At 46.9% G+C, this 23,686-nt stretch overlaps 1 protein-coding gene across 23 annotated transcripts in view; it reads left to right on the plus strand.

Annotated features, from left to right (window-relative positions):
• The window catches only part of CACNA1B (calcium voltage-gated channel subunit alpha1 B), a 260,207-nt gene that overhangs the window by 89,405 nt on the left and 147,116 nt on the right, over positions 1-23,686 (plus strand). For all 23 annotated transcript variants that reach the window (XR_001464423.4, XM_015279262.4, XM_015279261.4 and 20 more), the window contains exons 4-6: positions 5,320-5,411; positions 7,989-8,141; positions 12,345-12,532. Coding sequence is in view for 22 of the 23 variants with exons in the window: in XM_015279262.4 (XP_015134748.3) it covers positions 5,320-5,411; positions 7,989-8,141; positions 12,345-12,532 (433 nt within the window). In the remaining variant the exon portion in view is untranslated. The remainder of the gene's footprint in view (positions 1-5,319; positions 5,412-7,988; positions 8,142-12,344; positions 12,533-23,686) is intronic.

Below are 23,686 nucleotides of genomic sequence, written 5' to 3' on the forward strand. Positions count from 1 at the left end.
TGGAGAGTGCCACAGAGCTGATAGGATTATAATGCTGTAACGTCATATGAAATATGATAAGAATCAGATTTGCTGGGTAATAAGCTTTTATGGCACCTGTGGATGTTACAGCCAGTTTCAATCAGCTGTCACGGCTTTTCATTTTCCTGTGGATGAAGCTTATGTTAATTTTCCTGACACCTGGAAAGGGGTACTTTGTGACACCTTGTGGATCTGTGGGTATTCATGAGTGTATGCTTCTCACACTAGACTGATTGGTGTATATGTGTGTCAATGCTCCTTTAATTCAGAGCCTAGAACCTAGAAAGCCAGGAGTCCTTTGGCCTGATTCTGACCCCAAATAAGGCTGATTCCCTTCCAAATTGCTACTACAGCATCTGAAGTAATCAGTCCAGGAATGTGATGATAGTGGGCTGGTGCCTGAGTCAGAGCAGAGCCGTTTGCTGTGCAGGATGGACGTCGGAGCTGTTCGTGTTTCCAAACAAAGAGCATTCATTCAAAGGCTCAGCAGGTTCATGGCAAGGCTGCTGGTTATCCCCCACTGCTTGGTGCTCTGCTGCCATTCCCAAACCTTGGCAAGTCCTGCCAGCCTGAGCCAGAAGCGTGCTGTGTGCTGGTTTGGGGTGAAACACTTCAGTTGTTGGGGGAAGCAGCCATCAGTGCTGTCTGCCACGGGAAGCATTGCAGGGAGAATAAGAAATGAAGAATGTATAGTTTCATACAGTTTTAATGCTCTGCTTGTGCTGCTGAAGGAAACGCACCCAATACAAGGCCTACCTGTTTAATATGAATCAAAAGGACTTTCATTGCCTTAAGAAAAAGAAAACTTTTTGATAGAATCTTTCATTTCAGAATGCATACAGATTTCTTTCCAACAAACTTTAGCTGTAAATTTGTCAAGCATTTAGGTGACAGCCTGTGGGCTCTCCAGCTCTGAGGCACCCATCTACTGCAAGCACTGTGGCAGTGATCCTGGTGGTGGTGTCAGCTGCCATGGGGTTAGCGTCTGTCTCTGCCTCCTGGAGGAGAAATCAGACAGAAGTGTAAGGGGAAGGCCACAGATAGAGATGGCAATCAGCCACGGGCCTCCCATAGGAAGGGGAAGCATCTTTAAACTGGTTGGCCAATATTTCTGAAGAGCTGCCACTGCTGACAGTCATCGGTGTTGGCTCCTTCAAGCCACAGGTAGAGAGGACAAGCCCACTTCCCCTTCTTCCCATTGATTTCAGTGTTGTTGAAGGACCCGGGAATCACTGTGGCCCCATATTTTGGGGTCAGTGCTGCCAAGGTGTCTGTGTTAGGTGGGGTTGAGTCTATGGGTATGATTTGGTGGTTGCCATTTCTCTTCACAAGGCGGCTTCTGTGCTGCTGGCAAACTGGATCATTTTCCCTCCAGGAAAGCTGTCTCATCAGTATTTAATCTCTCTCCTAATCCCACTGAAGAGTTTGACTCAGTTCTTATGAATGGGTTTTTTTTTTTTTTCTGATAAGATGTCTGAAAAAATTGCTCTTTCCACTTACTTTCTAGGACTAGAGCTTATAGTAAACAAAAAGATTCCATTAAAAAATGCCTATGTTTACGCCAGCGATTTCTCCCCTAGCAGAACCTGCTCTGGCACCGGTGTTGTCCAGCAGAGACACCTGCTCGGAAGTGTTAATAATTCTGTTCTTTATCTTGCTGCTGTTTGCTGTAGCTTTGTGTTATCTGCTTGCAAGCAGACATGCTGAAGCCGCTGGACTCGCAGCCAGCCCCAGTTCTTTGGTGAGCATCTCTTGTGGCCTCCAGTGTGATTTATGGACAGTGATAGCAGGAGATAGCAGTGATATCAGGCAGCTCTGAAATGTCCAGCATCGAGTGGTAATGTGTCTTGTGGAACCAGTGCATAGAAATACTGAGCTCCCAGGTACTTCCAGAAGCGGACTGCTAATTGTTTATGTTTGCATCATGTTCAGGAAGGACACCTCCCCTCTGTTCCTTGCATCCTTTCATACCCAGAGGAATGAGCTCTTTTTATAATTGATTCCAGGCTTTCTTAGAACAAAAGATATCGGGCGTTTATCACAAATTTGGCCTTTGTGTCTGGGAGCAGATGTCAGAGCTTGTTAGTGTGGAGGTGGTGGTACAGAGTGCTGTATGCAGCCGAGTTAGCATCTAAGAGAGGAGCAGCGTGCAGCAGCCCTGAGCACTGCTGAGCTAGCAGGATACGTGCCCAGATCCCTGGAGCTGAAGTAGCATATGAGGAAGAAAGGTCTGATGGCCAGCCTGCACGGAGGAATTGTTGCACTCAAACAGAGAAATGCAAAGGCTGCACTGTGTTTTGGGAGAGATGAGAACCCTCAGGCTTTGGTGTGGAGCAGACCCTCCCCACCTGCCTGTGCCAGCAATGGCTTCCAATTGCTCCCACCATCCAGGCTGCAAGAGGGGACCTGGCAAGAAGTGACTGCTGGTGTAGACAGCCTTTTGTCAGTGTAAAGCAGTTCCAGAGATGCCTCAGGAGCCCCAGGCCAGGATGAGTCGTGTTGTTGCAGCCTGTCCCAGCTCCTACCTGCCTCATTCCCAGAGCCACTATTTGCACAGCCTGCAAGGCTGCAGCACCTGGCCCTCCTTGTGCAAAATGCATTGCTCAAGGCTGGATGCCCACCTGAGCTTTCTCACCACCTGCCTCACCTGCAAGTTTCACATGGGGACTTTTAGACCCAGAGCTGTTGTCTATTTTACCACTTCATACCCTTGTTTGTCCATTTCTTTCACTGAAAGTGGCATTGTTTAGCTTGCTGCTGTATATTTCTCTCTCTAGGCAAAATCTGTCTGGGGTTTTATGGTTTTTAAGTGTGGCTGATTCATGAGCAGAGTTGGCAGCTGCAGCTCAGCCATGTAGGCATGGCCAGGTCACAAGAATACATTGAGATTTGACATGATCCATGGACCAGCTCTCCAACTACAGGAGATGGTGGGGTGTAGAGTGCTCTATATTATTTAGCTAGGGAATTACAGCATTAGTGATGTGGCAATTAATGAATAAGTAGGGTTTTTGACTAGGGAGGGTTGTTTTTTTAATACCAAGACTACTGAAGAAGACAGGACTGGAATGAAGTCCTTCAGCCATTGATTCCTGGGACTGTTTCATGGTGTCCCACACTCACTCCTGTTTTGTCCTTGATTAGCTCAGAAACAAATTAATGAACATAAAGAGTATCCCCCCAACTCAGCCTGTGACACAAACCTGCCTGATGACAGCACAAATCCATCTTAGCTCGCTGGAGACTAATTGTGCTTTTAGCAGCAACACATGAGGTGGATGTTCAAGATTATCTTTCAGCGTGAAGTGTGCACAGCTCCCTGACTGCTGAGGTTTATAAGCGAGCAATTATGTTGTCAGGATGGAAGGAAGGGAAAAGAGGAGCAAAATCATTGGCACGAGCACAGAAAGTAAAATTAAAGTCTCTGAATACGATTGCCCTTGGTTTAAATCATCTCCTGTTGCTTCTGCTCAAATTGCACCAATAGAGCTGATGTAACACGAGTTTTCAGGTCGTGGAAATGTAGGAACAGGTGTCCTATAGAATAGATACTCTGCTCCTCAGGTTCTGGCTTGCTGCTGCCTCTGTTGCCATCCAGCATCTCAGCATGCTTTTTCCTGATCTCCAGCACCTCCTGCTGATTGAGTCTGGCCCTTTCCGCACAGCAATGCTGAGCCTGCTCTTCCCTGGCCCACACTTGGCAGCAGCACTATGTCAGTCAGTAAGTCAAGGACAGGGCTTTTATTCTGGAAACTGTGAGCACAGCCCCATCCTCCATGGCCACATCTTCCATGGCCCACTTTGCCAGACATCCTGCATAATACATGCTACATAGTAAAACTACATGTCTCCTTCTGAATAACTCTGGTTTTCTTTGTGTTTTTATGGCAGCTTGGCAAGTTAGCCTAGCTAACTTGGCTGAGAGCTCAGCTACACATTGTCAGGCGCTGAGCAAAATGGCTCCTGGGCAGGTGGAGGCTGATCTTGGGTGCATGCTGTGGGTGCTCTACACCTCTCAGGGTGTTTCTGTGTGTTGCTGCGAGGGAAATGGACAATGGGAAATTTCAAACTAAAAGAGGAGATTAAGCTTGGGTGCAAGGAAGCGTTTTTTTACAGTGAGGCTACTGAAGCACTGGCATAGGTTGGCCAGAGAGATGGTGGATGCCCCGTCCTTGGAGACATCCAAGGTCAGACTGGATGGGGCTCCAAGCACCCAGTCAAGCTGTAGATGTCCCTGCTCATTGCAGGGAGTTGGACCAAGTGACCTTTAAGTATTCCTTCCAACTCAAACAATTATATTGATTCTGTGCCCCAATACTGCTATGTCTGAGTGCTTGCTTCCCGGGTGGAAGCCCATGTTTGGCAACCTCCTTCCAGCTCCCCATCCTGGATCACAGGAGATCTCTGCTGAGAGGGAATGGCCTCAAGCTGCATCAGGGGAGGTTCAGGTTGGATGTTAGGAAGAATTTCTTTTCCCAAAGAGTAGTGATGCATTGGCACAGGCTGCCCTGGAGGTGGGGGAGTCACTGTCACTGGAGGTGTCCCAGAAACCTGTAGATGTGGTACGAAGGGGCATGGTTTACTGGGCAATATTAGCGATAGATGGACGGTTGGACTAGATGATCTCAGAGTTCTTTTCCAACCTTAATGATTCTGTGGTTCTATTATTCTGATCCCTCTTCCTTTACCGTGTCCTGAGACACCAGTGCCATTTCATTTTCTGAAACGACTCCATTTCTAACAATCATTTGGTTCTGGGATCTGTATTTCTTCTCAGAGCCACATGAGCGTATCAGAAGAAACACACTCTACTTTCTGGATGTTCTCCTCAAATAAGGTTCTCTGAGCAAAAATTAATTTTGCAGAAATAAACTGTATAACCAGAAACTTCTTTAAATATTATGAAACACTGGGCATGGGTACCTGAGGGATCTCTGAATTCGTTGCAAAAGGCTCTGGCAGGTAATTTCTAGCACAGCCGAGGGGATTCTTTCCCTCTTACTGTCTTAAAATGGCATGTGTTCTCTAGGAACAGGGTGCTGTTCTGTAAGGGCCAGAGCCAAACTCACTCTAAAAGCAAACAGCCTCATAAACAAGTAGGTGTTGTGGATTTTCCTATGTCTGAGTAAAGCTCAGCAGCTCAGGAGGAGTGTGCAAATTATTGGCTTTCCACAGATCCAATTAATGACAGATATAAAAACTGAAGCAGCCTGAAAAATGCCTATCCGTGCTTTGGAAACAGGAATTTGCATCTAATCCTGTTTTCCCCTCTCTTTCTCTTCTCTTCTTGAACTGTAGGATTCTAGCAACTGCTGGGACCGACTTCGACCTGCGGACCCTGAGAGCTGTCCGTGTGCTGCGGCCGCTGAAGTTGGTGTCGGGAATCCCAAGTGAGTGCCGTGAACCTGTCGCCTTCACAGCCAAATTGGTCCTATGCCTTTTGGGGTCTAACACGCTTTTATGAACAATGTGTTCATGCCCTACGCCTTCAAGGCTCCAAGTTTTTGCTGTCCCAGTTTTGGTACAGCCATCTGATGTAGCAATGCACTCCTGAATTCTGTTGGCGCGTGGCAAGGTGTTGTCCTGGGATTCCTTTGCCATTGGGTTTGAAGTGTTTCAATGCACATACAAAGCTCTGAGAACAGAATTTTACAGCTTCCAGACCCCTTGCCCTGACCTTGGAGCTTCTGACTGATTTACCAGCCCAGCAACTCACAGAGGGGAAAATCCTAAAGCAAGGAACAGACAGGACTTAGTCTTACCTTCTCATTGGCAACTTGGTCTATTTTACATGCTGATGTGAAGGGTCTGATGAGGATGCATCATGCCTTGCTTATAGCCTGAGACCACCCAGCCCCAACGCCGCTCCTTGCTGCTCTTTTCTAGCAGTAGGACAAGAGGGAATGGCCTCAAGTTGCACCAGGGGAGATTCAGGTTGGAAATCAGGAGAAACTTCTCTGAGAGCGTGGTCAAGCACTTGAACAGGCTGCCCAGGGAGGTGGTGGAGTCTCCGACCCTGGAGGTGTTCAAGAAACATTTAGATGTTGTTCTGAGGGGCATGGTTTAGTGGGAAATATTGGTGAGAGGTGAATGGTTGGACTGGATGCTCTTGGAGGTCTTTTCCAATCTGGGAGATGCTGTGATTCTATGATTCTTTGTCCTTGTTCACCAGTTGCTCTTCACAGTTGGCTGGCAGGAGCATATTTTATTTCTGGATGTGGAACAGAGAGGTCTTCTCTCTAGCAAGAGCCAGTGAAAGGAAACCTCTTAGCTGAGGGGATGCCCTGCTTTGTATTAACTCCTTGCCTGCAGGCCGGCTGCTACCTCAGGATCAAAATGCCAGTGCTGTAGATGTGGAGCAAAGGTTTATGCTATGCACTAACAGCAAATTTTCCACAAATCAGCATCCTTCCATGGGCAGGCCTTCAGTCTGAATGCCCACATAGGTCAGCTCCTTGGTTAGCTCTGAGAAAGGCACTACTTACTAACATACATCTAAAAAGGAGATGCTGTATGTTTGTCTTGTCCGCGTCCAAGGGTGCTGGAGAAATAAGGCTTGGGGAAAAGCTGATTTTTTGTATTATTTTATTATCTGATATATTTTTATTCAGGTAGCTCAGGATGTGCCTTGTGCACCTGAAATATTGTCTGCTTTCTCCACGTACTGCAGTCACTTCAATAAAAGATATTGCTTCTGCTGATGACTGCTGTGGGGAAATGGGCCTCAAGTCAGGGAATTTTGACTTAAATTACTTCCAGCCAACACAGGTATCAGCTCACTGAGCGTCGAGGAAAAAAAAAAAAAGGCTCAAGTGATGATATAAATGTTTGCAGCAACACCAGGCCCTGGTGTCCCTTCTAGGGGCTGTGATCCCTTGGGGTGTCGTTGTCTGGGTAAGATGTGCTCTCCCATCTGCTTGCATGCCCTGGACCTGCACAGTCATAACCATAGAATTGCTTGAGTTGGAAGGGACCTTTGTAAGTCATCTGGTCCAACCCCTGGTGATGAACAGGGACACCTACAGCTCCGTTAGGTGCTCAGAGCCCTTTCTAGCCTGACATTGGGTGTCTGGATGGCTGGGGCACCACCACCTCTCTGGGCAACAATATTTTCCCATACGGCATTAATTGATTTAGTGAAAGCTGTGCACACTGCGTATTTTTTCCCCCCCGTAGTAAATGTAAAACTCAAGGCTCATTCATACAGTCATCTTGTATGCTTTTCTTCTGCACTCTAGGTAGTTTTTCCTCTCCAACAGATCTTAATGCTTTTTTTTTTTTTTAATCCTGTATGCCCTCAGAGTGCCCTCAGCAGTGCTGAGCAGTGCAAGGTGGTGATACAGCGATGACCCTTCCTTCTCAGCACCTTACAGTAGGCCACCGAGGTGGCGTTCAGCTGCCAGTTATCGCTGAATTTATTTTGTTATGTGCGTCTGCGTGACGTTATCTGACACCTCCATCTCGCCAGCCTCTCTAGCCTTATCTCCCCTGGTTTTAATTGAAAATGAGTTTTAGTGCCTGTGAAAAAGCTATAGATGGAGAGCCCTGGGAGGAGATTGTTTGAGTCTGGTTTTGTTCCTTTTGCTTCTGTGCTGGTCTTGTGAAAGCAGACCTCAGGCCACCAGCACTGTCAGGGGAAATGCTGTAAGGGCCTGGTTTGGCCCCCAGCTGAATCTGGGGACTCCACCAACTGCAGGGAACGTCCTTTTAAAGTCCTTTTAAGCCTCTGAAGCTTAAGAGACCTCTGAGTCTGGGATCTGAAGAAAGGAGATCAGAAAAAGATAACTTTCCTGGTTGCGTGTCTGAAATATTGAGTGTGTGAAGGCTTCTTTACAGCGCCCTAGGAAAGCAGCACTGTTCCAAACCTAATCTGTCCCTTAGATGCCCTGTGTCCCCTGCCTCACCCCCCTTCCCCAGCCCTCGTTTTTCTTCCCTCCCTGATGACCTGTATTTCCCTGTCCCTGCAGGTCTGCAGGTTGTCCTCAAGTCCATCATGAAGGCGATGGTCCCTCTGCTTCAGATTGGGCTGCTCCTCTTCTTCGCCATCGTGATGTTTGCCATCATCGGGTTGGAGTTCTACATGGGGAAGTTTCACAAAACCTGCTTCTCTAATGAGACAGGTGAGTTTGGAGCTTTGCTGCCATCCCAGTGTATCTCACAGCACTCTGAGATCCCATGCTTTCCATCTCCATTTCCATCTTTTCCATCTCCATACGATTCCTTTCCCCATCCTGCTCTCATTTGGCTTTTCCTTTCCCCCATTTACTGAGTAAACAGACTTTTGTTCACCCTGTGCACCCTGGGATGGATCCTCCTGCCACTTCAATACCAGTTCTTGGTGCTATAGTGGATTGCTGTCAGTCTACACAAGACTGATATGAAGGCGTTCAGGGCCTCCTCTCATGGGAGATTTGTTTCACAGTCATCACAGAATCATAGAATGGTGGGGTTAGAAGGGACCTGAAAGATCATCCAGTTCCAACTGTCCTGCCATGGGCTGGTTGCCCCTCACCAGACCAGGCAGCCCAGGGCCCCATCCATGGCCACAGGCATCTCCAGAGAGACATATATCTCCAGAGATGCACAGAAACAAAATTACAATGGTTGCAGCCCATTGAAGGACAGCTTTTTATTTCAACTTGTTGGTCTCTGTTTGCTATCAGTGGGTATCAGCTCTACAAACTGCTGCGAATGGGAAATTTTCTTGCAAGGTTTCTTGGACAAGTTGAATGGGTATCTGACGACATCGGTGCCATCAGTAATATTGGAATGGTTGGGAGCAACCCCCAAAAATTGGAAAAAAAATAATGTAGGTAAATAGATGACAAGCAAGGAGCCTTCTGATGGACAAATGGCCTTCAAACAGAGCAGGGCAGGGAGCGCTCATGAAGGTGAATGAGGTGGATAGGAGCAGGCACCATGCAGCGCTGGCAGTGCAACAGGTGCTCAGCTTCACTGAACTCATTTCAATTAAAATAAAAAAGCCATTTTTTTTTCCATGTAATTTTTAAATATTCCTGCTATAATAGTGCTAATGGGTGCTGATTATCTGGGCTATCCACAGATGAAAATATTGTTCCTGTCTCCAAAAGATTGCAATTTAAGGTATAATTGACTGTCTTTAAAGCACAGTCTTGTATTTTCAGTGATTATCACTAATAGGTCTTCATATTGATTTATTATGTGCATTCAAATGGTAATAAAAGAACATCCCAGCCAAATCTCTGGGCATCCTTCACAAGGATTTATAATAAACAACATGGAAACAGTTTAATATATTCAGTTTACACAGAGTTTAGCAAAAAGAGGGAGGAATTGTTTTCTTGCTTATGTTCCTACGAAACATTAACAAAACAGAACATGGCTCGCAAAGGACAGTTGGGTGTTTGGAGATTGTTTGTGAGCAGCACAAAGTGATTCCTAGAAGAGATGGAGTTTCATAGAATTGCTGAGGTTGGAAAAGACCTCTAAGATCATCCAACCCAACCGTCCACCTACTTGCCAACATTGACCACTAAACCACGTCCCTCAGTGCCCCATCTCCACAGTTCAGGAACACCTCCACCTCCTCCCTGGGCAGCCTGTGCCGGTGTCCAACTGCTCTATCAGGTAAGTTCTTGGGCTGGATTGGTAGGAGAGGGAAATTGTTTTGCTGTGTGTGTGTGTTTGGTGCCAAGCAGAAGAGGTCTCAGCTCACTGCAACGACTGCAGAGGAATACCAATAGCGGTGACCACAGAGGTGCAGGAAGTAGCAGTGCTCTCGCTGAGATGGCAAGGAGAAAGCAATTAATAATAATAAGAAGAATAGGTTTGCAGTTCTGAGGAGAGTTTTCAGATGCGTTGCACTGCAGCTCTAGAATGAGGTGGGTGAGCTCTTGCAGCTGGTGGTTGCAGGCTGGGAGCAGTGGGCTCTGCAGCTCATTCTCTGCTGGGGTGGCTGCAGCCAGTGGGCAAAATAATATAGATATATTCATATTTCCTCCCCAAAAAACTAGTTAGCTTGGAATGGAAAAATAAACCCCAGCACTGCTTGTGTTCTCTGCAAACAACCCTGACATCAGCGATGACTGAGAGGTCTCAGTGCCAAGCTGGGGGCTGAGAACAGATTTTCTCACTGTGCCCCATCGTGTGCAAGCGACTGCTGCTTGCTGAGTGACCCCCCAGCCAGGGATTGGGAGTGCAGCCAGAAAATGCTGCATGTCACATCTCTGCCCCGCAGCACCTGGCATCTCGGTGGTGCAGAAAGAGGTTCTGCTTACGGGCACTGAACCCTACTTTTCCCCTCCTGATGCACTCGTTGTAGGGTGAGTTATAGGGATCGATGCCACCTGCTTTGCAGGAAATGATGCTTCTGGAAAGGCAGTGAGGCTTCCTGGCTCTGCAGTCCCCGAGCGGAGCAGGAGAGCATCCCGCAATGCCGTCAGTGCAGCCTTTTAAACCCTAAGTGCTCATCAGCTCCAAAGAGGTGCATTAATGAGCCCAGGCCTGAGACCACGGGCTCAGAAAGCCGACTTCAGCGTGCGAATGTGAACCTCATTAAAAAGATCCCCGTGTCAAAGGGCCGCGAAGTGGTGGATGAGGACTTGCTCACATTGGTGTCTATCCAAATCCTTCAAGTGAGAAATCTCCGGAGATTTCTTCCTGGAAGTGGGGACCAGGTGAGGGGTGTCAGTCATGAATTCAGGTCGTTGTGGAGGGAAGAAAGTGGATGTGTCAGCAGCCAACGTTGCTGTAGCCCTGTGAGCCCAGTAGCCCTACAGGAACAGACTATGAGAGAGGGATGCCGGGGACCAAAATATGGCAAAAAGTTCATTTGAGGCTGTCAGCACTCAGCCAGGCATGAAAAATGGATAAAAAAATTAGTAGCTGTGTATTGTCTGGTGGGTGCCAGACTTGTTTTCCTCTCCTGGCAGCCTCCGTGCAGTCTTGCTCTGTGGACATAGGATAGTTTTTAAGTAGATGTCCTCTGCAGCTCACCCAGGCCAAATACTCTGAATCTGTTCTAAAAAAAAAAACAGGGGACAGCACATTTACTTCCCATTTTTCCCTGGTGTGCTCCCTTCCCTCCTCTGTTTACCCCAGCTATGGGGGTAGGGACCAATTCTGCTCTGTAGACGTCTTTCCAAAAGAAAAGCAATGCTCATTGCTTTTTTTAGAGCAGCAAAAGGCCAAAGAGAGATTCTCTGTTAGAGCTCACAGACCGTCAGCAAGAGCCAGGTTTGATATCCCTTTGCACAGCCCTGTCTCACCAACCCCTTCCCAAAGCCTGCAGTGACCCAGGTGGGAGCCGGGGAGCAATGCCCCGCATTGAGGCGTTGAGTCAACAGGAAAAGGCTGCCCATGCACACACATCCACATCCTGCAGCCACGCTGATGGGTTTGTTTTCCTCCTGCAGGCTTTGCTCTGTGGAATGATTATTCCTAATTATTGTTAGCGCTGATTTTGTTTCCTCCCCCTGCTGAATTTGATTTTGTGGAGTTTGCTGCTCCACCACCGTAACGTGTCACTTTTAAAACCATTTAATATTTCCAGAATTGCAACTCTGTGTAAGCAGGGATGTTGCTTGGTGTATTTATTTACTTTGAAAACCCAGGACTTTATCTATCCAAACTGCTCTCTGCTGGAGTTCACGATGTCTCTGTATGGCTGCAATGACTCACAGCTGGCCCTGGAAGATGTGGGACACTTTTGGCCATCCCCAGTGGCCCTGAACCATTGCAGACTGCTTCCCCCTTTGCACTGCCTGAACCAAAGCTCAGTGGAGCAGCCCCATCCCTGCTGCTGGATGCTGTCTCTGACCTTGGGGCAGAAACATGGAGCTTACAATGAGGCTGGAGCTGAGCAATTAGCTATGCTGTGTGAAGCTGTATCCATATCTCACAGCATCTTCTTGTACGCAGCCATTTCCAAACCTTTGATTGTATTTTACTGCACTATTTCTTTTCCATAGTGCTTCTCATTGGTGGCACCAACAGGCATGGGTTAGTGATGGGACTCGGTAGGTCAGGTTGGACGTGGTGATCCTGAAGATCTTTCTAGTCCAGATGATTATGATTCTGTATATCATGTGGCTGAGCACTGGGGCGAACTGTGGGCAGTTCAGAGGTAGTTCTGCTCCACTCTGCCACTTAACTGCCCCTTGAAGCATGGTGGTATATGAATACTTGCACGAGTGTAACATCTTTTACATGCCCAGAGTGGCACCAAGGAATCATGAAATGCAAACCAGGTTCAGGTGATGTGGTGCAAGGAGGATCCAGCAGTGCCAGCTGCTTGGCTGGCTTTGGTCAGTAAGTTTTTCTCCCTCCGTTCTCCTGTACAGGTGAAGAGGTGGGAGATTTTCCTTGCGGAGAGGAGCCTCCTGCCAGGCAATGCGAGAGTGGGACCACCTGCAGGGAGTACTGGCAAGGGCCCAACTATGGCATCACCAACTTTGACAACATCCTCTTTGCTGTGCTCACCGTCTTCCAGTGCATCACCATGGAGGGATGGACCGACATCCTCTACAATGTGAGTCTGCAGCTGGGGCTGTAGGGCTCCTGGGTGCTGCTATGCATTGCACTAATTTGCAAATGGTTGTGCAGGAAAAAAAGAACAAACTCAATTTGTTTGTCTGTTTTGGCTTTTTTGGGGGGGGGGGGGAGGGGGGGGGTCCTTTTTGAGTCTTTGAGAATCAATGGGGGCCTTGTGCCTGTTGCAGAGCTGCCCCCACCTTCGTGCTTTGTTAATCTCTCCCTGCATTTCCATAGTGGGTGTAACAGGTCTGAAGGATGACCCAAGTGTTTTGTACTTCCATTTCATAGGTCAGTAAAGGACATTATCCAGTGCAGTGGCACAAAGGAGACAGCACTTTTCAACTCACTTTAGGAATGGGAATGATTTAGCAATGTATGACTGCATCAGCTGCCTCTTTCTGTAGACTGTGGAAGAAAGGATGGTCTGACAGCTATTTGTGGATGATCTGAATTACCATGTCTTGTCTTAGGCAGAAGTGCCAGTGTGGAAAATAAACCATAGCAGGCATTAATAGACCATTTCGCTGACTGGTAGGACTACAAAATATTCCATCTACTTCATTATAGACTTTGGACCCATGCTGGGCTCTTCTGCAGACCTTCCTATGAGGGTTTCTGTAGCAACAGGGAAGTATTATTAATATCAACCACAGTAAATTGCAAGGTACACATCGTCAGTGCTTGAAGCTGATATATCTGATTTATCACCTTTACCATTCATAGCTCAGTTCCCCCGTTTCTTCCAAGTCTTTATCTGCTTAAAGTGATCTCTAGAAGGGCCCATTTCCCCATTGCATGCTCTCCCCTTGCCCTGAAACTTTATCACACAACCAGGTTCTCCCACTCTCATTCAACAATCCCACTCCTTCCTCTATTGCCAACCGTTGTAAGAAAAGCCCATTAGCATCCTGGCTGGGATTGATTAATCAATATGTGGTGTATTAGATCATTTTCTCCCAAACTGCTTTTTGAACCACATGCAAAAAAACAGAGTTTAGTATTGGGGTATTGACTGTGGGGGTTGCTTTGAGAATTATTATAGTATCGTTTTAGATGTCCCTTAATCTAATTGGAAATAGATGCCTGGATGAGATGCAGCATGTCTTTGCTGTACAACGTCAGGCCCTGCCTGAGACCCCAACCCTGGTTAGGTTTGAATGGTTGATGGGTTCACGTCTGTTGGATTGGAGGCTCTGTGGATGGTTTACTTGCAGCGTGGTGTGTGCAGTGCTACCGAACCACTTTGCAGCCTTCCTACATCTGGTGCCTGCAGCCAGCTCTGCCCCTCTTCCTGAGCCCCATTCCCGTGCTGCTCTGCTCGCTGGAGAGTTGGCTGTCCTTTTGCAGGTTAGCAGCCAAGGAAGGATGTGGGTGGAGAAGATGCGCCCTTAGGTTTTTCACAGCTTCAGTCATTGGCTGTTCTCTGGCTGCTTGGCTTTCATCTTGGTTTCTCCCAAGCCCACTCTAGGTTTGTCAGAAAGAAGCAAAAAGAGAAGCGAAAGAAAGAAAGAAAGAAAGAAAACTGAAAAAAAAAAAAAGAGAAAGAAAAAGAAGCAAAAGCCCAAACCTTGCTGCAGTTATGACAGCACACGCAGTGCAGTGTCTGTGGCTAACAGCAGTGCAGAGTCCTTCCAGCTCTGATCAGCCCCACACCTCAGTTGCAGTCAGCTGGGTTCCTACTGCAGCCGTACTGGATTATCATGAGGTGTTGCCTTTTGCATCCGGGAGACTTCTGCAGTGGTGGAATGCATTTTTTTTTGCCAGCTCTCCTGAAAGAAAGCAGCATTCCCCAGGTGCAGGATCCTCGTCGGAGCGATGAACCTACTTTCAACGTGTAGCTTAATTAAGATTTGCAAAGGTCTGTGAGACTACAAGATACAGTCTGTGTAAACTGTGACTATGCATTAATAAGGAACAAAGCTGGTGCTTCTCCCACCAAGCAGAAACCGAGGAAGGCTGATCTTCCCTTCCCCCAGCCCTTATCTGACCACTGCCATACGCTGGGTTTGCTTGGCTGGGGTGGGTTTGCTGCCTTGCTTTTGCACACCCTCCTTCTTCCTGATAGTAAAGCAGATGGCCTCACCTCGGGTCCGTCCTTAGGGTTGAAATCCCTGGGACGCCAGGCAGCGTAGGACTGAGTGCAATTACGGGGAAGCTGAGGTTACCGGCTGCTTCCTTAATGGGCCATTCATTTCCTCCTGCAAAATAGTGCTCGATTGATCGCGCTGCGTGAATGGGGCTTTGTTACCGCTCCTCTTCCTGCTATGGGGTGCTAAGAGCTAGAATTTGTCTTTGCAGTCAGGATGGGGTCAGTCGCAAGGTGCAGTGCTTTACCACTTCTGCATTGACACTACCAGGGGACAGAGCTGTCTGCCCTGAAAGCAGCTTCAAGACAGAAAAACGAGGGCTGTGTCTGAAGGTTGATATAAACCGATGCTCACGAAAAGAGGGAGCTTGGGCTCTAGTCCGATGGCTTGGCTCAGGTCTTTCCAAAGGTTCCAACGAGAGCTGCCTTGTGAGGGTTATTGAGTCAATCCTTCATGACTTCACATGGTGTGCAGATGCGACTTCCATACATTCCTTGCCATCAAAGGCAAGGCTTTGCAGTCAGTAATTGCCTTGCCAGTATCCACTCCTCCCGTGATAAATTGAGGAATTAGGGGGGCAGAGAGAATGCTGGCTCACAAATCTCAGCCCAATTTTTCCTTGCTGATCCACTGTTTATACTTCTACAGAGTTTCGTTTTAATTGGGGCCAAAGAAAGCTTTCTAGCAAGGCTTTATCTGGAGGGTGATTTATGCTCGAAGCAAAAAGACTGAATCGTTAATCAGGTGAAATGCGTTAAGAGTAAGCTGGGGAAAACTCCTTCCTGAGTCAGCAGCACCAGAGCAATATCTCCACAGGAGCACTTCTGTGGGCTGCAGATTTGTTGGCCGCGGTGTTGTTTATAGCCAAAAAGACGTGAGGAGCAACAGGTGATTTGGGGAGGTCGCTCTGTGCAAAGGGCAGGAGACAAGGAAGTACCTTTTGTCTTCTGAAGTAGAGACAGAGCATCTTTTGCACTGGGAAATTAGGGAAAACCTCCTTAGAGCACCAGCTCACCGTGAGCAGCCGTGCTGTTCAGGATGCTCTGGTCACTACAGCAGGCTGATGCACCATTCTGAGTCCTGCTTTGGTGGTGCTGCCATCGGGCTTTGCTCAGGGCAGGGCCTTCCCATGGTAAGAATCACAGAGTCATGTCATAGAATCACAGAATGGCCTGGGTTGAAAAGGATCACATAATTTCAACCCCCTGCTCTGTGCAGGGTCGGCAACCACCAGACCAGGCTGCCCAGAGCCACATCCAGCCTGGCCTTGAATGCCTGCAGGGATGGGGCATCCACAGCCTCCTTGGGCAACCTGTTCCAGAGTAAGTAGCGTTCACCTGGAGTATCACACCAGGGATGGGAGCGATGTAGGACAGCAGGAGCTGCACTGTCTGCTTCACGTGTGCCTGAAAGAACTATTGTTGAGCTCATAAGTGGTAACTGGTGATCAGAGTGTCTCTTGGGACCATTATGTAAATGTATTAATTAGTTCTCATAAAGTATTTTAATATGCTAAATGTTATCCTGTTGGAAGCACAGCTGACAATGACCTGGGGATGTTAGCACTGAGGGAGAACAATTCCACAACGCCTCCAAGTTTTTGCCAAAGGTGAAGGAGAAGAGGTGAGCTGAGGCTGAGTGTTGGTATGGTATGGCAGCAGAGGCTGAGCCTTCCCACCAATATTCCTGTTGCTGTGTGACATACATTAGCAGAGAGGCAGCCTGACAGAATGGCATCTGACATGGAAGTGCATATGGAGCAAAAGCATGTCATCAGATTCCTCCATGAGCAAAAAATGACACTCATTGGCATTCATTGACATCTGCTGAATATTTATGGAGACCAACCAGTGGGTGTGAGTGCAGAGAGGCAGTGAGTGGGGTGCATTTCAGCAGTGGTGACAGTGACAGTGGTCACCTCCTCTGGTGCAGAATTTTACGAGTGTGGCATGTGGGCTGTTGCTCAGTGCTGGTGAAAATGCAGAGCTAATGGTGGTGACTGTGTTGAAAAACACTGTTTTGTAGCTGAGATTTGGCTCTTTCGAACAGTGTTATTGTGCTCTTTGTTCCAGTGGTAGTTTTCCACGGAAGTAAATAGGAGGCATTACTTTTGGAGCGACCTTTGTGTATGCAGCCCAATACAATCGCCATTCACGTGGGCCATGTTTCATGGACACCCATGAAACAGATGATAGCATCAGCCCTGGTTTCCTTCCTATAGCAGTGACTCTCAGCTTTTCCCATACAAGGACCATCCATCGTGAGCCCTCTCCTGCTCTTGACCCTGATTACTGTGGGAGCCTCAGATTGCTCTGCAAAGTGTGAAAAACCAGAGATGTTTTATTTTGTGTATGAACTCCCAGCTGTAAAATGCCTTGCTGTCCTCTATAGAAGCACACGTTAACTCTATAGAGACTTAAACTACATGCGAGGTATTATTGATAACTGTAAGTGAGATAACTCAAGTAGACCTTGCTCAAGTAGGCTGTGGTTCGTTGGGGCTCAGTGCTTTGGTTACATACTCAGTGGTTTGGGAAGGTTTTGGGGCTATGTGCTGTGGTCCTCTTGCAGTTACCTGGTACATAACCCTCCGGGAGATGCAGTTGTGCCTTTGCAGTTGAGGTGCACACTGAGCTTCCAGGGAGCTTTGGCAGTGCTTTGGAGCTTTGTGGCCCCATTTCTCCTACAGGAAACCATGGCTCAAACCTGACTCACCTGAAGCTGGTAGGAAGCTGGATGTTGACTTTCAAAGCACCAGATTTTCACCTTTTATCTTCCCTCTGCAGGAGCTCAAGGATAACACGGTGGAATTTGCTTTGCAAAACAGGGACTCCTTGCAGGAAAGGAGAAATGTCAAAGTGTACGCTCACTCTCTTTTGATCTTAATGGCAAGAGATTTTCCTGTTTCTTCTATTTTCTACTGTCAAATATTAGTGTCCAATGGGTATTACAAGAGCGTGGACTGGGCCTAACCTCTAATATGCTTGTAAGTAGAAAGGAACAGTTCAAATAAAATGTAAGTTTGTCCTAAATTGGATCTCAACTAGAACTATACCCTCACTGAATTTAGGATGACTCACTTGGTATTTTTTCACTTCTTTCTGTGTCTTTGAATTTCCTGATTCCTACTAAGACACAGGAGGAGAAGGTCAGGATGTAATTATTGTTCCATGCCCAGCCCAGAGGTGGTGGATGTGTTGGAATTTATTGGGGCAGAAGAAAATCTGTTTTTTTCCTAGTTGTTTGGAGAGCTCATGTGTGTTTCTGGGGACTTCTGACTTTCTGATGTTGTGCTGTCTAAGCCAGAATGCTATCTGGGAACGTGGCATCTGCCTAAAGCCTGGGATGTGAGTGCAGGGAGAACATACACAGTAAATCCCTGGGAGCTGGTGTTCACCAGCACTGAGCATTTACTGTCACAATGAGGTTGCACTTGGAAATACACTGAGCATGATGAGAGATGCTCATGTCCAAACACTGGTTGCAGACAGAGCTGGCAGCTCAGCACCTCTACCAGAGTTAGGTGCTGCTGCATAGGTGTGAATGACAATGCTCCTTTCCTCCCAGCAGTTTCATAAAGAAGGAAAAATCCCTGAATGGCTGTTAGTGTTAAATAGTATTTACTATCCAGTTAGGGTGACTGTAATCTTCTAATAAGAGTCAGGCATCTCCTACGTGCACGCAGGGTGATGGATAATCCCTCTTGCTGCTGCTGAGGGGGAGCGTTGGTTTCTGGTGCTTCAGTATGACCAATTGCTTACAGGAAAATTAAGCAGAGATGTCTGGGATGGGTTGATGCACAGACCTGGTTACAGAGGTGTGGGTTTCACCCATGCTTCGTGCTGGCTCTCAGCCTGCTGCATCCCCATTGTGCTGTTGCAACGTGCGTTTGGCTCGGATAACAGGGAAGATCATCATTGTGTAGAAAAACGAATCTTTGAGGCTGACATTCATTCATTTAAATTGTTCTTATCACTTGTCTGTGGCAGCCCTGTGGTCCTCAGCATCTTTCCCGGGTTTCAAAAATTCTTGTGCAAACAGAACAACCCACCACCTGTATCCTGCTCCAGGCACCACCCTAAAGGCTACGTGATAATAACAAGTGTTCTCCATGCCTTAAAACCCTCCCCGGATCTCCATGCTCTGTCCTGAGCACCTTGGTATGGAGCAGAAGGTGATCTGGATTTCTCACTTGGGTTTCCATAGGGAGATGTCTAACAACAGGCTTTGGAATAGCACTGTTAGTGATGAGACCTGGTTGGCTGTATGTAATACAGCAGTATAATAAATTAGCACGAATGAGCAGCACAGTCTTCACCTGCTCGTCTGAATTTCTCTTCTGGCCCCTGTGAGACAGATCTAAATGGGAGGAATCTGTACCCCTGATGGGTCTTGTGTGGGAGGATGACCTGCCTGAACAACAGATTTTCACCACTCTAAATTCTGCCTTGGCCAGCATCCATTTATTCATGCTTTCCTCCCCCTTCTCCTGGATTTTGGAGTGCCACAGAGTCTGTTTGCCAGAGGGTGAAGTCCCAAATCTTTTAGAATCATAGAATTGTTTGAGTTGGAAGAGACCCTTAAAGCTGATCAGGTCCCACTCCCTGCAGTGCAAAGAGGCACCCATGGCTCCATCAGTGCTCAGAGCCCCATGCAACCTGACCTTGGCTGTCTGCAGGGATGGGGCATCACCACCTCTCTGGGCAACCTGTGCAGTGGCTCAGTGTCCTCACTGTAAACAACTTCTTCCTTGTATCCAGTGTAAATCTCCCCTCTTTTAGTTGGAAACCATTTCCCCTTGTCCCCAGACCCTGCTAAAGAGTCCGCCCCCTCCTTTCTCACAGCCCCCCGAGAGATGCAGTTGTGCTGCACGGCACGCTTTGTGTGCTTCCAAAGATACTGTAATAGCAAATGGGGAGCTTGTCTAGGTCTGAAGTGGCTTTGCCGTATCTAGATGCTAAGATGGGTCTGATGCATGTCTCTGGCCATGCCCAGGTCTCCATCTGTCTGGCAAAACAGACTGTCTGCCCCCACGTCTGCTGGAAGCTCTCTGTAAAAGTGAAAGGATAGGGCATTTCAGCCCTGATTCAGCACATCGCCCTGCTCAGAAAACCACTTGAGCAAATGGAAATGTAAAGTTGAGCAAGTGTTTAAGTGCCTCACCGGATTTTCTGCGTTTTATTGAATGTCTCAGTGAAGGTATATTCAAAATGACTGTGGGGCAGCCACCTCCAGGCTTTGATGGGAGACTTTAACATATACAGCCGGAGAATGACATACATCATACAAACCTAAAGAGCCCTTTCAACAGAGCAATTGCTCTCTGAAAAGAAATGAAAATCTCTCCAAACAACAGCTTAATCACCAGTGCCTGCCAAGAAGTGAAAACTCCAGCTGAAGAAATTCGCTTGCAGCTTGACAACATTACAGCAGCGAGGGTATAAGCAGCTCTCTTACATGCCCTGCAATTGGTTTCCTACAAAGGGAAATAAAAGCAGCTGGTTGCTTTCAGAAGCATGCCAGCCTGCTTCAGCCATGACTGCTACATCTGTGGTTGAAGTGGAAAAGGATAAGAGAGAACTTCTTTGAAAGAAAGAAGCAACAAAGAAAAGAAAAGAAAAAGGTGAAGACTTTACTTGCTGTTGTAGTTCCTAGAGCAATCCAGAAGACCTAATGCCAGGTGCTTCTGCAGAAGAGGCCTGATGTGCAAGGGATTCAGGATGAGGTCTTTGATCTGCAGACCGCACGCCCTGGGGCACAGATGAGCAGCAGCAGACAGAGCGAGTATTGGCATATGGGGTTGTGCTGTTGTTAGGCAGCTTGACAGTGGGATGAGTGGGATGCTCGGTGTGTGGGTGGGATGCTGGGTTTAGGAACCTGCACAGATGGTGATCACGGGTCTGTTTTCTGTGTTGTGTCAGTGATAGGGAGGCAAGGAACAATCTGCTGGGGCAGAGGTCCTCTGTGCTCAGCATGTTGGGGCAACTCATGAGGGTGCTACAAGGTGCAAACTGGGGCTGCTGTTGGGCAGGAGGTTCATCATTCTCCTTTGCAAGAGAAGCCTCTCTTCTCCTTTCTCCTCCGACAGGTAAAGTTTCTAGAGCTATAGAGACTTTCAAATAGGATGTTTTTTAAATCCAGATGCATCTTCTGAGGAACGTAGTTCAGGGGGCATAGTGCTGATGGGTTGATGGTTGGATCTTTTCTGACCTTAATGATTCTACGATTCTTCAAGCAATGCTCTTATTGCCCTTATTACTTGTAGATCCATGCATCAAAGTCAAGCATGCACTCAGCTTCTCTCTTACAGGAGGTAATTTTCCAGTAAGTAAGGAAAGCAACATAACTGCTCATGTAACAAGACATGCTCTAGATCAAAGTCACCTTGTCTAGACTGAAAAGTCCTGATAAAGTGAGAGATGCATGGATCTACAAGGGTTTGTAGCCACACAGGAGCTCAGGGTACAGCCCACTGAGTTGGCTGCTGTGCTGCCATTTAGCTCTGCTAAACCAATTGGCATGTAGCTGGATTAAAAACACAGACTTACTTGTTTCCCAGCAGGGAAGTGGATAAATCTGGGGACTTCTGCTGTGCAGAGCTTCTGATGCCCCAGCCAATTTGTGTGAAAGATGGATTTGTTACTTGGTGTGCAGTAACCCAATCACACACAGAGACAAGATATTAATTGCGAAGTTGTGCAAGCTTGGGTGCTAGGTGGTCTTCCACAGAGTGGCCATGCCCCAGGATTTCACTATGCTCTTTTATACATATTTTTTATCACTGGACTCTGCTACAGCCTCTGACCTAAGTTGGTCAGCTGAAGATAGGGCTTGTCTCTCTACTGCAGGCTACGTTAGTCGTGCTAATGAACTAATTAATTTATTCAAGATTCTCCTATCTTTAAAGACAACTTTAGTTGTGGCACTGTGATTAAGAGTTGCTCTGCTCTAATCTAATTAGCAGTTTCAAGCTTTTTATCCTGACCTGGATAAAAGTTTGTATTTGCTATATCGAAGGATATGCATACAAACACTTGTACCAAGTTCTTGACTGAGACATGACAAACCAAGCTTGCACTGCTGCTCTAATTAACATGTTGCATAAGACCTTCATGAAACATCTTTAGGTAGAGCTGGGAGGATCTTGACCAAGTGCCATATTTTTTTTTCTTTTTCTCTCTGAAATGGGAAAATAGTGGTAAGAAACCAGTTTTGGGCTCCTGTCCGGAGAAGCAGAGTGTGCATTGACAAAGGGCTGTTGGACCTCAGGGTCTTGCTGTGTTCTGAAGTTTGTGTGATTGAGCTCTCAGCTCAAGCTTGTTTTGTAGGCTGTGGAAATGCCTACAAAGGTATTTTTTTGCTTATAATTGACTGGAGGAGATAGCTGTACAGCTGGAGGTATTCTCATTAGAAGACAAAATGAGAAGGTGGCCTGACCTAAATAGATCCATATTCTGCACAAACCTAATTCTCTGTTGAGGAATGCACATAACAATAGCCTATTGTTCAGATTTTATGCAATAAAATCAAGAACTTAATTCAGTTAAACAGATTTTTGCTATTGAAAATTTCTTGGGAAGCTTTTGCCTACAGTGTTGGGAGGGAAAATCAGTGCTTGAAGTATATAGGCTTTTTTCTTTCAGGAAAAGTCTAGACTTACATTTAAGATGATGAGCAAGCCAGTGCATTATTCTTAGGACTGTCACTATCTGCAATGATTTTGGGCATCGATCCACAATTTCCCATGGTCATTGTCAGAAAGTGACTGAGTATTGAATTCTTTGTTAGGTGTTCTGGGAATCTGTCCATGTGAGTGGCTCTGTCTTGCTGACTTAGGGGTACAGGCCATGGGGGCTGCTGAGCAGGAGGACAAGTTTATTCTGCATCTACTCACCAGGCCAACAGAATTCATATTTTAGTCTGAATGTACATTTATCCTGATGTAAATATTGCATGTATCCTTGAGCAACTGTAGCTCATAAATAACTGTGTCTGTGTGCATGTGTAAGTGTTTGTACTCCTCTCTCCTTACGACTTTAGGAGTAATTTTGGGGATAACGTTGTCTATTTGATGAAAGACAGCGCGTTCCTTAAGCCTTGATTGTTGGTTATGTGGCAGAAGAAAAAAGATCAAGGAAGTCCTGGATTTAGCTCTAAGTGTAACATTACTTACGCATGAGTCTTTGCAAGCAATGAGTGAAACACAAAGCACTCTTGCTTTCCAAGAATCTCAAACTCAAGAGCAGTGCTTGTTTTCCAAGGAGCAGCCCTTCCTCAAACTCTCCACAGCCTCTGTGCTAACCTTCTGGGGGCACCTGGCAATGTAAGGTCTCTCCCTTCCCAGAAAGCAGGTATTGGCTTTGAGCTCAGAGAAAAGAAACTTGGAGGCAACAATGGCCACTGTGGTATTGGTTTTAATAATAGGTTGAACGGGAGTTGTGCTGGATGAACTGGCTGCCCATTAGGATCTCTGAGTCACGCTTAGATGAAGGAAGTACTCGGTTTTACTAGTGATTTGGCATTTAAATGATGAATATTAAATGCACATAGGGAAGGTCTGCTATTTGTTAGACGTTGCTTTTGAGAGCTTTGAAATAAAAGGGGTCTGGCTTGGCGCAGATGCCACATGGTGTTGCTTGGCAGACCATGGGTTGGTCCATGGGTCATCAGCAATGGTTTCCTGTCATCCATGGCCAAACGGAAGTTGCAAGGAGTGTTGAGGTTGCAACTTTGAGGTGTCTCTGGTTAGAGCCTTGGACATTCTGGGCTCTGTTCATCATTGTGCTGCTGACTTGCTCTGTGGCCATGCAGAAGGTGCTCATATATGTAAAATGCTTGTTCCTAATGAGGTCTGTGCTGTAACTGCCCAGTGTGGCTCCCAGGTGGTTGCATGATCGTTGGGTAATGCTTTCTCCTGGCTACTCCATCATAGATGTGACCTTCCTTAGCGTGAACAAGCATTGCCTGTTTCCTACAGGAGTTGCTTAGACCTACTTTACATTCATAATTCAAGTTCAAAGCTGTTTAAAATAAGAAAGAGGAGAGATTAGCAAAAATAAATA

The sequence above is a fragment of the Gallus gallus genome, chromosome 17 (assembly GCF_016699485.2).
Source record: "Gallus gallus isolate bGalGal1 chromosome 17, bGalGal1.mat.broiler.GRCg7b, whole genome shotgun sequence".
Taxonomy (NCBI): domain Eukaryota; kingdom Metazoa; phylum Chordata; class Aves; order Galliformes; family Phasianidae; genus Gallus; species Gallus gallus.